Here is a 12,268-nt window from a genome sequence, read left to right as displayed (position 1 = left end):
CCTGCCCTGTACACTGTCTTCTGCAGCTTTCTTGTTCGCTTCCGAAGGAGGTTACTTTTATTAGTTTAATCTTTATAGTTAACGATACACTCTTCAGGCAGAGGTACCGTAAATACGGAGAAGAACCTAAGAGTGAACCTTGGCTGGCTGTTTCTCCACCCCTCCTTTCCTCCTTCCAGCTGTTTTTTTTTTTTTTAAGATTTTTTATTTATTTGACAGAGATAGAGACAGCCAGCTAGAGAGGGAACACAAGCAGGGGGAGTGGGAGAGGAAGAAACAGGCTCATAGCAGAAGAACCTGATGTGGGTGGGGCTCGATCCCAGAGCGCCAGGATCATGCCCTGAGCCGAAGGTAGACGCTTAACCGCTGTGCCACCCAGGTGCCCCCCTCCTTCCAGCTGTTTTAATGCCTGTATAAGTCTTCACACTTTCACACTTTATAGGAATATTGGGCTCATATTCCATACTCCATGCGATAATTGGTGGTTTTTCACTTAAAGCACAGTAGGCATCTGCTTGTTTCCAGGCAGTAATCTGCCACGTTCCCTTCTGTGCCTGGCTTGGCCCTCGTCTGGCTGCAACCATTTCACTTCTGCATTGGGCAGCCTGGCAGGGACTCCTGGAATGCGTGGTTTTTCTTTGTGTCTGGAAGCCCTCCTTATTCCCTTTACTTACCAGTGTCAGTCCGGAGCCCCGCGATGGCCTGGGGCTGGCAGAGCCTGGTGCAGTGCAGTTAACCTCCTAGTGTGACTTTTGTGGACCTGGAGGGTCTGAGGCCCAAGGGGTCAGTCCCGTAGGCTGACTACAGGGCTCTGGGGGCATCTGCGTGTCCTCGGCACCAGGCTGCCACCCTCTGCCACTAGAGTCAGAGCCAGCACTGACTTCTGTGTCTCCCGGCAGTGACACCATCTGTGACTTAGGGGGTGTCAACGAACTGGCAAACTATGGGGAGTACTCGGGCGCCCCCAGCGAGCAGCAGACCTATGACTACGCCAAGACGATCCTCTCCCTCATGACCCGGGAGAAGCACCCAGATGGTGAGACACCCATGCTCCTTCCCCGGGACGGCCCCTTGTGCTGCAGGGGGAGCAGCTTTGGGCTAGGACACACTGAGGTGGTGGTCCTGGTCCTTTGCAGCCTGGGGTTAGTCATCTAGCTTCTGGATCTCTGTTTCTCCAACTATACAATGGGTGGCGTGGCCTCTATCGGACGGGGGAGCTCCGGGGAGGCAAGGAGGTGATGTGTACATGACGGGGGAGCTCTGGGGAGGCAAGGAGGTGATGTGTACATGACGGGGGAGCTCTGGGGAGGCAAGGAGGTGATGTGTACATCAAGCCCTCTGAGTAGGTGCGAGGGAGGAGGTAGCTGTGCGCTCTGACTGCTATAAACTCAGATCTCAGTGGCCCGCTTCTGAGTGTACTGTCTGGGCTGTGGGATCCCCAGCTTCCCTTTACCACCTCTCCAGGGTTTGTGGATTATGTGTGCCAGTTCCCCTGCCCTTGAGCCAGAAGAGATTCCTACCGGGGTATCCAGAAACCAAACTGGGTTTCTGAGCGCCAGCCAGGAACGATGTAGCAGTTTGGTGGGTTTGGATTAACCACCTGCTCAGCGGCACAGGTGACGGAGAGCTGAGTTGGTTAAGATTGAACGGACGTCAGGGGAGGCCAGCCTGCTCCCCGCCCCACCCAGCCTCTGCACTGATACCTCCTAACGCTTGGGGGACCTTTGCTTAGAGAGGAGAGAACTCTCTCCGTTGGATTTCTGGTATGTTCTAGTCTACCTTTCTAATAACCGGTCTACTCCAAACACAGGCAAGATCCTCATCATCGGAGGCAGCATCGCAAATTTCACCAATGTGGCCGCCACGTTCAAGGTAACCAGCCACGGGACCGTGCAGTTTCTGGGGAAAGTGGATTTGGGGGAAGCCAAGAAGGGAGGTTTCCGTAAGCAAGGTTTGAGGCAGAAGCAGGTTCTCATGACTTACCCAGCTCAGTAGGGGCTCTTGTCCCGGGGTCCCCTGTTGGGGACGCAGAAGACACTGGGATAGATCCGGGTCTTCTCCAAAAGGTCAGAATGAGGAAAATGGTTCGATGATCAGGGGCTCTTGTTTATCCAGCCAAAGCCCAGCGGGGGCCTGTCAGCCTGGGTCCCTGTGCACAGGTCAGGGGCGTGGGCACACAGTTCAGAGTATGACTGCTGGTCAGGAAGGACAACAGCACTAACGTGGCTCGAGAGTCGTCGTCCCCTTCTGAGCAGCCGCCTCAGGAGGCCACGCCTTGCTCTGTACTGTCCAGTGCTCAGTGAGGCTGTTCCGAAGAATGTGTCCCACCTGGTAGTTGTGTCTAAGTTTTGAGAATAATGAATAAGTATAATGTCAGCCTGGAAGGTGATCTCTGAAGAAGTGGGGGCCCAGGCCTTGTCAGTCTTGCCTAAAACAGGCTTCCCTTAATTGATCTTGATTCCACAGACGGATCTGATGCAGGTGAATCTTGACAGCTTTATACTCATTTCAGAGCAGCCCTGTAGGAAAGCACTGGTGTTGGTCGGGTGCTCAGGTCTGGGGCAGGACCTGGGTGTGGAGCCTCAGGCGGAATGCCTTGGGTGAGAGACATCACCCTCAGGACTCTGGAAACTAGCCTCCTGTCTGGAGAGACGGAACTCGTACACACCTGTGCGTTCTCCCAAATTATTTCCAGAGTTGATACTCATTGCAAGGGCTGATCCCCGAAATTGCTGGAAGGGGTTTCAGTAGGACTTGGATGTTGAAGTGGATCATGTCCTGATAGCTCTGAGAACTCTTGCATAGGACCCTGGCCTCGATGTCCCCCCAGACTGCAGTAAGAGATAACAAGGGTGGCAGGAGCCAGCCCCCCGCACATTGAGGGGTGTCTCCCTCAGCAACAGCACGAGTGCCCGCGAGTGCTAGGCCTTTCGGTTGCTGGTGGGTAGTCTAGTCCACATGCATGAAATCCTGACGCCCGGGGCCCGCCATGCTTCTTCATGGGAAGCAGCCCTCGTGACCTACACCCTGGTGTGTTTATCCTGATGAAGAATAATTGACTTAGCACTGCCTGATTTTTAGTCACATGTCTGTCGGCCCTTCATGCTTCCAGGGCATCGTGAGAGCAATTCGAGATTACCAGGGCCCCCTGAAGGAGCATGAGGTCACCATCTTTGTCCGAAGAGGTGGCCCCAACTATCAGGAGGGCTTGCGGGTGATGGGAGAAGTCGGTAAGATGGGGGGACCTTTTCTCTGCCCGCCAATTTGTGGCAGCCTGCCTCCTCGGGTGTCCTAGAAGCAGGTCAGTCTGCAGACACTTGCGTGCTCACGCATCCCCCTTTCTGGATTGCGGCTTGCTTCAGCTTCCACTCGCTGTGCTCCTGTGATGCAGGGCCTAAACTTCAGAACGGTTCATAAAGCATTGCCATTCAGCTATTCGTTGAACAAATATTTGTGGAACACCCGTTCTGTGCCGAGCTCCGCGGTGACAGCTGTGCACGTGACAGCAAGCCCTTGTGCTCTTGAGAACATGGGCTGTCGTGTCAGCTAGCATGAGGTGCCGTGAAAGCAAGCAAAGCCGAAGAAAGGGGTAGCATATGTGGGAGGGGCTGGGCCAGTTTTAATGGGGTGATCCAAGAATGCTTCACTGAAAAGGTGACATTTGAGCAGTGAGCTGGAGGAGAGGAGGGAGCGGCTCAGTGGTGACTGTGGAGGGTAGGGCAAGTTCAAAGGCCCTGAATGGGAGCGTGCTGCTGCGTGGGGACCAGTGGGCAGGGCTGGGTGTTGGCAGTCAAGGCAGGGAGGTGGCGGGAGCCATGTGGAGCTGGTCCAGGTGCCGGGAGCACTTGGCCATGCCTCAGGGCGGGCAGTCTGTGGAAGACTTTGAGGGAGGGGCACACCTTGACTTCGGGCTGGAAGGGTTGTCTGGCTGCCAGAGGGACAGCAGGTTCAGAGGCGGGAGGGTGGAGACCTCCTGTGGGGGAGAGGAGAGGAAGGGCGGGTAATAGGACAGGAGAGCATTGTCCCTGGCTGAGATGAGGGGCAAGAGGGTGGGGGCATCTGTTTTGGCTCCTTTCTCTGTTCTGCATTTTGAGTGTCTCAGGCAGGTTCATGAGACACACATTTAGAGCTTTCCAGAAGTTGAGGACCTCTTCTGTCTGGACTAAGAGTGTGTCTCCCTAAGTCGACCTCATGGAACCTGAGACACATGAACTTGGTCACCAGCAGCTTTGGTCTTTAGTGCAGCCCCCATTGCCAAGAGCAGTTATGTGTGGGGCAGGGGTTCGAGCAAAGTGTCAAGAGGGGTGACAAGATGCTCTTGCTCAGGGCACGTGCCGTGCCCTTTGATTGGAAGGGCAGAAGCTTTTCATTCTCCCATGTTCCCAAATCCGGTGGATTTGGCAAACAGTAACCCACCTACATTTTCACTGCAACTGAGTTCCTGCCGTGGGGACAGCACAGTGAATGTTCATCATCGTTAAACTCAGAGACATTAAATAAGTCAATGGTTACTAAAAGAAGTTGCTGTCCGATGGGCATGCGTAAGGCAGGGAGAGGAGGGGAGGGAGGAAGTCAGGGAAGGCCTTCCTTGGGAGGCGACAGTTAGGCTGAGCCGAGTGACAGGAGGGCTCCGCACAGAGGGAGGAGAAGGGCCAGAGCCCCGAGGAAGCGAGCCCGGGAGCTCAGGAACAGAGGCCAGGCCAGGCAGATGTCAAGGTCGATGGTTGAAGGGCCAGGGTCCAGTGGTCAGCAGGACAGCGCAGACCCTAATTGTGCTCGCGGCTGCTTCAGGGTATCAGGAAAGCTCTTTCTGGCTCTTCTTATCAGCCGGTGGTCTTTGCAAAGAGTTGTTTGGTGGTGAAGATAGGGTAGTTGGTCTGTCCTGGATCATTGGTCTTGTGCAGAAAAAAGCACTGGATGCCAGGCAGGGGCCTTTGCAGAGTCATGTAGACTTGAGTGGTTACTTGAAGACTTGAATGATGGATTCTTTTCTTGCCCTCACAGGGAAGACCACTGGGATCCCCATCCATGTCTTTGGCACTGAGACTCACATGACGGCCATTGTGGGCATGGCTCTGGGCCACCGGCCCATCCCCAACCAGCCACCCACAGCCGCTCACACTGCAAACTTCCTCCTCAATGCCAGCGGGAGTACATCGGTAGGTGCACCCCGTCGTCCACCTTAGGGCACGCCGTGTCATCCTTAGCTCCCCCTCATATCTCCCTCCCATCCAGAACACAGCGCCCCTGCTCTAAGCCTCACCATCTGGGGGCACTGGGGAAAGACAGGGTGGTTTCTGTATCGCTGCCAGTTTTTTCCTGCCCAGTCAAGGTAGTATAATGGAAAGACCAGAGGTTTTTATGACTTTAGTTTTTTAAGTAAGCTCTACGCCCAGCATGGGGCTTGAACTCACAACGCCAAGATCAAGAGTCGCACGTTCCACTGACTAAGCCAGCAAGGTGCCCCTAGACCAGGGGGTTTAAAATCAGACCAGAGTTCAGGGGCGCCTGGGTGGCACAGCGCTTAGGCGTCTGCCTTCGGCTCAGGGCGTGATCCCGGTGTTGCAGGATCGAGCCCCACATCAGGCTCTTCTGCTATGAGCCTGCTTCTTCCTCTCCCACTCCCCCTGCTTGTGTTCCCTCTCTCGCTGGCTGTTTCTATCTCTGTCAAATAAATAAATAAAATCTTTAAAAAAAAAAAAAAAATCAGACCAGAGTTCAGATCGTGTTGAGAACAAGACCTTGGCTGGTGTTATACCCTCTCGGAGCCTCAATTTGCTCATCTGTGGCATGGGACAATACTAATTCCTATCTCAAGAGGGTTGTTAGAATAATACTTTTTTTTAAAAGATTTTTTTTTTTATTTATTTATTCGACAGAGAGAGAGACAGCCAGCGAGAGAGGGAACACAAGCAGGGGAGTGGGAGAGGGAGAAGCAGGCTCATAGCGGAAGAGCCTGATGTGGGGCTCGATCCCGTAACCCTGGGATCACGCCCTGAGCCGAAGGGAGACGCTTAACCATTGTGCCACCCAGGCGCCCCTAGAATAATACTTTTGGAAGCACTTTGCAGAGGATAGTTCTGTACGTGGTTCTTGTTACCTGATTTCTTTGAGCCTTAAGAACCCAAAGCTTAAGAACCAATAGCTCTTTTTCCTAGTTGCTACCTGTGACTCTTACCCTGTCTCCTTGTCCCACCCCAGACTCCAGCCCCCAGCAGGACGGCGTCTTTTTCTGAGTCCAGGGCTGATGAGGTGGCACCCGCAAAGAAGGCCAAGCCTGCCATGCCCCAAGGTAACTGCCAGCAGGCTCAGCAGCCCCCCCCCCACTCTGCCTGCCCTGTCCAGGCCCTGCTGGGGCACTGGAACGGGGTTTGGGCTTTGCTTTGAGAGTGAGCGTGGCACATGGGCCAAAATGGACATGAGGACATGAAGACTCAGGCCTTCCCAAGCCTTCCTGTGGGCTCTCCTGCCACTGCGGACCCATCCTGCTCCAGGGTCACCCTGCCCCCCACTATCTTCTACCCCCTTACTTCCTGTGGGGGCCTGTGAGCTGGGCAGGGAAGCTGTGGAGGAGACAGGGCGACAGAAATACCCGGAGGTGGCAAGGTCTCCCAGACTCTGCTTCTCCCTGGAGAGCAGGAGCCTAGAGCTGGGACAGCAGAGCAAGCACCCACATGGTAGTTCCTGGCCATCCCACCTCCTGGGGCTCTTCCTGGGAGCCCACCTTAAGAGCACACATCGATACCAGCCTATCTGCATTTCGCCTCCCTTGTCTGTCCGTTCTCTGGTTCATCAGACGCGACCCCTGCCAGCCAGCCCTTGCAGCCAGCATGAGATAATAGACATTGGTCAGCACGGGGCTGTTGCAGCCTCTTCCTGGTACAGACAGCGTGCGTTTGAGGCCTTTTCATGAAATAGTTCCATGGGCTCCAGGCACTCGAGATTGTAAGCTGTTTCCCTGCAGTCCCCACACCAGCAGCTGTGTCTACAGCACAGTGACAGGTCCAGCCCCACAGTGTCCTAATCATCTTATTGTGCTTCGTGGGGACAAACATGGGATTGGCGTTATGAGGGTGGGGTCTGACCAGCTGCCCCTCTACCAGGCCTGGGGTCCTCTGGTGTTCTGCACCCCTTCCAAGCCTTCTTGCCTCTCCCATCCCCTCTCTGGCCCTTTGGCCTTTCTTGCTTCTGCTCTGCTGATCAGTGCTCTCTTCTCTTCTGTTGGCTTCACTCCTGTCTATTGTGGAATAGATGAGAGACAGTGAGGGCATTAGCCCTATGAGACTTGTCCTTGGGACCCTTCCCTCTTCCCACCCTCTCCCTCCAAAGCTTCCAGCCACCAGCAGGTGACTCAGCTGCCTTGGTCATTTTCTTTGACAGATTCAGTCCCAAGTCCAAGATCCCTGCAAGGTAGGATGCCCCCGCCCCGCCCCAGCTCTGTGTGTGGCTTTGTTAGCGGGTTATAGTCTTACCGTGTGCTTTGTTTCTCCCTAAGTCCTAGTCTTTGCTCTCCCTCGCTTTCCCAGCCCTGCTTAGTCGCTCCCATCCCCACTCAGCGCTCTCCTGGTCTGCTGTCTCTGGCTCCACACTCCGGACAAGACAGGACAGGGTAGGGAGCGTGGGAGCAAGAGCCAGGCCCCCAGCCTTGGAGAGTGGAGTGGTGTCTGCTGAGGAGGGAGGCGCGTCCTGGGAAGGAGGGAGCCATGGAAACTGAAGGGAGAGTGGCAGTGCAGGGGCAAGGAGGGCAGCATCAGCCCTCCGGGATTCCCATCTGGGTCTCACGATCTCTTCTTTTCTTACTTTCCCCACCTAGCCTGACCACTGCCTCTTGCAATCCTGAGCTCTCAGTGCCAGCAGCAGGTTCAGATTTCTCTGGGTTTTGGGTGGAAGGCAGGCTAGACAAGGAGAGAGGTGGAAGCCCGGAGGGATGGTGCAGTAAATCTAAGCGGGGATCTGGGCCTTGCCATAGGAGGTCACCGCTTGCAAGGGACATTTGCCGCGTGCACTCACACGTTCACGCAAACACATGCTCCCCTGTCCCTTCAAAGCATCAGGGCTTCCACATAACTTTTTGACATTTACAGCTGTGGGAGATTTTTCCCTGGGCAAGGGGAAGCTTCTGATGATGATCTTTGATCCTTTGCTAAGGGGAAGGGAAGGGGCATCTAGGCTAGGATCAGATATGCCCCTAGAAAGGCCAGGAATGCAGCCCTCTCACCATCTGCCTGTAATCCCTATGTTTCTTGTCTCTGGAAATAGCCCTTGTTACCTGAAAGACCAGAGCTGAGGCTGAGCCCTGTGCTGCGAGAACAGGGGCCTACCCCAGTTCAGAGAGTCCTTCCGTCCAAGGGCTGGGGTTCTCTTACTATTAGTCCCTGAGGCCGCAGAGGAGCCTGCTGGGGGACGTCAGCCCCTGCTGCTGGTGGGCTGAGGATGACAGCCCTCGGCTTTGCCATCTCTGTGCTCGCGGAGGAGCACGCTTGAATTCTGCCCTGTTCATGCTGGAGGTGCGCATGGGCTTGGAGAGATTCCAGGCTTTGTCCCCTTTCTGTATGCTCTTGGGTAGACAGATGCATGTTTGTGTGCTTGCTTACACTCTGACTTGGGGGGGGGAGGTGTGGGCTCCCCCTGAAGGTGGGGAGAGGCCAGGTCCTCCTGGCTTGTATCCCACCCTCCTCCCTTGCACAGTTGAGCTGCATCGTAATTTAGTCTATAATCTGGCCCTGATGCCAGAGGACAGGATCTTTGTCCTCTGGCATCTCTGAGCTTCAGGTTCCCGGGCCTGGGAAATGAGGGTACTAGATTAGGTGGCTGTCTTTGTTCTGTGATCTCATGTCTCGTGAGAACCCAGATGGGTCTGGTGACAGGAAGTCCCAGGTATTGGGAATAGCAGGAGTGTTCTGGTATGAGAAGCTTTCAGCTGAGAAGGAAGAAGCCAGCCTGTGTAGGGACGAGAACCCTGCGTGCCTTGGGAGAGTGATCTCGAATTTATTCATTCAGACCTTGAACCTGACTAGCCAAGCCTGCACTAGTACGCTAGGTTAATCAATACCAGATGTGTCCTGAGCTCAGGGCCTTGTTCTCCCTCGGGGAGCAGAGAACCTCCCCCGGGCCTACTTTCCTCCAGCGACTTGCACAGAAGGGGAGGGACAGGTCACTTGTCTGCAGGGTGGTGAAGGGGCCTTTCCCTTCAGGCCGTGCAAGCACCTCTGACAGCTTTTCTCCCCCCTTCTTTTGCCTCTCACTCTTCTGCCTACTGGAGAACTGCCCAAGAGCCTTGTTCTGAGCAGGAGAAGGCCACCTGCTAGAGGGAGGCGGGCAGGAGGGGACCCCACAGAGAATGTTGGGGGGGTGCCGTGAAGCCAGTATGCTCTGGCCAGGACCTCTGGTAAAAATAAGGCTGCAGCCACCCTCTTCTTTGGACCTCCACTGACCTAGAATCCTGAGGATTCGGATCCTGACCCGAGCTGGTTTATGTCCAGATTTAGAGGTGATGATTGTTGGGTTGTTTCAAGTCGTGTGGCCACCAGAATTGGAAGAGCTTGACGTTTTTTCTCAGAGTCTTTAAAAATAATTGATCAAGCCTTCATTTGCATGTAAGCAAAATGCTGATTATATGCCTTTCCTGTGAAGCGGAGCAGGTCCTATAGGGGTTCTCCGCCTGTGGGTCTTTCCTCTGCACGGGACTCCTTTCTGCGTTCATTGCTAGCCTTTACCAGCGAGGCAGGCCCTCTTAGCTCTTTTTGCTCTCTGTGTCACCTCTTTGCAAAGAAACCAAGCCACATCTTCCCCCAGTTCTCGGAGTCCCAGCCTCTTGACGTCCCTTTGCCATGGTGATGAGCCCCCCTCCCTGGACCAGGGCGTGGAGGGTTGTGGCAGCCCTGGCCGTCTCCCGGGAGTGTGTGTTCTGGGTGCACTTGCTGTGTCTTTGCCCACCAGGAAAGAGTGCCACCCTCTTCAGCCGCCACACCAAGGCCATTGTGTGGGGCATGCAGACCCGGGCCGTACAGGGCATGCTGGACTTCGACTACGTCTGTTCCCGAGATGAGCCTTCGGTGGCCGCCATGGTGTACCCTTTCACGTGAGTCCACCATAGTGGGAAGCTAGAGATGGCTGCCAAGTAGGATTTCCTCATCTCCTCTCCCTCACTAAGACAGACCTGGGGGAGCCAGCAAGATTATCCCTTTTGCTGGGGAAGCGTCTGTCCTCCCAGACTGGGGGCAGTCCACATTCCTGGGGGATCTGTTTCCCACACATGGGTCCCTCTCTCTCCACCTTCTCGAGGAAGCTCTTCCCCTCGGCTTCCCTCTCCCCAGCCCTGACAGTTTGGGGTTATCCTCACCCCTCCTCCTTTCTCACAGCGGGGACCACAAGCAGAAGTTTTACTGGGGCCACAAAGAGATCCTGATCCCTGTCTTCAAGAACATGGCTGACGCCATGAAGAAACACCCAGAAGTAGACGTGCTGATCAACTTTGCCTCTCTCCGCTCAGCCTACGACAGTACCATTGAGACAATGAATTACGCGCAGGTAGATCAGTGGGCGCGGGCGTGGGGAAGTGGGGAAAGCTGAATGCTGTCTACCGGCACTGCCACCGGGGGTGAAGGGCTTGGCGCTCAGGACCAGCCCGTGGAGCCCGAGGAAGTGGTTGGATACACACGATCTTTAGGAGGTCGGGGGGTAGTAACTGAGGGCCGGCAGGCTGCACAGGGCTGCTTACCCAGGCTAACAGTCCCTTCAGCATCATCTGCCCCCACCAGGTCCTCCCTGTGCTGCTAAGACCGGCTTTCACAACAGGATCAAAAGCAACTTCTTATTACAAAATTATTACATGTTTATTATAGAGGAAACTCAAATAGTATTAAGTAAAAAGAAAAAAAACGAATACCTCAGTCAATTCCTGTTTCCCAGAAACACAGTTGCCAACATTTGAATATATCCTTCTCTCTTCCTTTTTCTGGATTTGAACCTGTGGAATCACACTGTACTTGACTGTTTTGTAGTCCGTTTTCTGCAGTTACTCTTTCCACATCCATAAATGTTCACCAGAAGCATCTGTGACGCTTTCTCAGGTCTTGCGGTGAGCATCTTAGATGGACATTTGCATATGTCCTTAATTATTTCCCCAGCATCAATGTCTGGACATCAGACTGCCGCATCAGAATGTGCGGATTTGAAAGCCTCTGATCCGTCCTGCCCAGGTGCCCTCCAGAAAAGTTGTAAGGACATAAACTCCATCAGTGATTCAAGAATGCCTGCTTCCCTGTACCCTGGCCAACACTGAATGTTTGCATTTTAAAAACATGTATTGGGGGAGCCTGGGTGGCTCCTTCGGTGAAGCATCTTACTCTTGATTTCAGCTCAGGTCCTGATCTTAGGGTCATGAGACGGAGCCCCGAGTTGGGTTCTGCACTGGGGGGAGAGCCTGCTTAAGATTCTCTTTCTCCCTCTTCCTGTGCCTTTCCACCCTTGCTTCCACATGCGCACTCTGTCTCTCTCTAAGATAAACAAGCATGTAGTTGATAAGTGGTAGGCATTTTATTTAATTTGCATATCTTTTTAAAAGATTTTATTTATTAGAGAGAGTGCGCGCACGTGTGTGCACAAGTGGGGGGAGGGGCAGAGGGAGAGGGAGAAGCAGACTCCCTGCTGAGCAAGGAGCCCCTCTTGGGGCTTGATCCCTGGACTGTGGGATCACCACCCGAGCTGAAGGCAGATGATTAACTAACTGAGCCAGCCAGGCATCCTTAATCTGCATATCTTTGATTATTAACTAAGATGAGCTTTTAAAAACATTTATTGACCGTTTATATTTTGTGACTTGCTCTCCCCTTCCTTTTTTTTTTTTTCTCCCTGTTGAGGTATTTGTCTTTTTTGTTACTGATTTGTATGAGTCTTTATAGATTAAGATATTGATTCTTCTGTTCAAAATTACTGTCTGGGGGGCGCCTGGGTGGCACAGCGGTTAAGCGTCTGCCTTCGGCTCAGGGCGTGATCCCGGCGTTATGGGATCGCCCCACATCAGGCTCCTCAGCTATGGGCCTGCTTCTTCCTCTCCCACTCCCCCTGCTTGTGTTCCCTCTCTCGCTGGCTGTCTCTATCTCTGTCAAATAAATAAATAAAATCTTTAAAAAAAAAAAAAATTACTGTCTGGGGGCGCCTGGGTGGCTCAGTCGTTAAGCGTCTGCCTTTGGCTCAGGGCGTGATCCCGGAGTTCTGGGATCGAGCCCCACGTCAGGCTCTTCCTTTGGGAGCCTGCTTCTTCCTC

The 12,268-nt window shown here is 53.9% G+C and overlaps 1 protein-coding gene across 3 annotated transcripts in view; it reads left to right on the top strand.

Moving 5' to 3' along the window:
* Window positions 1-12,268, top strand: part of ACLY (ATP citrate lyase) — a 41,637-nt gene that overhangs the window by 11,897 nt on the left and 17,472 nt on the right. For 2 of the 3 annotated variants that reach the window (XM_034641855.1, XM_002922123.4), the window contains 8 exons: window positions 900-1,036; window positions 1,811-1,872; window positions 3,113-3,230; window positions 5,005-5,159; window positions 6,202-6,292; window positions 7,381-7,410; window positions 9,940-10,081; window positions 10,362-10,530. In XM_034641855.1, coding sequence (XP_034497746.1) covers window positions 900-1,036; window positions 1,811-1,872; window positions 3,113-3,230; window positions 5,005-5,159; window positions 6,202-6,292; window positions 7,381-7,410; window positions 9,940-10,081; window positions 10,362-10,530 — 904 coding nt within the window. The remainder of the gene's footprint in view (window positions 1-899; window positions 1,037-1,810; window positions 1,873-3,112; window positions 3,231-5,004; window positions 5,160-6,201; window positions 6,293-7,380; window positions 7,411-9,939; window positions 10,082-10,361; window positions 10,531-12,268) is intronic. The other variant, XM_034641856.1, reaches the window with a different exon arrangement.

The sequence above is a fragment of the Ailuropoda melanoleuca genome, chromosome 13 (genome assembly GCF_002007445.2).
Source record: "Ailuropoda melanoleuca isolate Jingjing chromosome 13, ASM200744v2, whole genome shotgun sequence".
In the NCBI taxonomy this organism is placed as follows: domain Eukaryota; kingdom Metazoa; phylum Chordata; class Mammalia; order Carnivora; family Ursidae; genus Ailuropoda; species Ailuropoda melanoleuca.
Note: the sequence above shows the minus strand (reverse complement) of the source record. Positions and strands in the feature narration are given on the sequence as shown.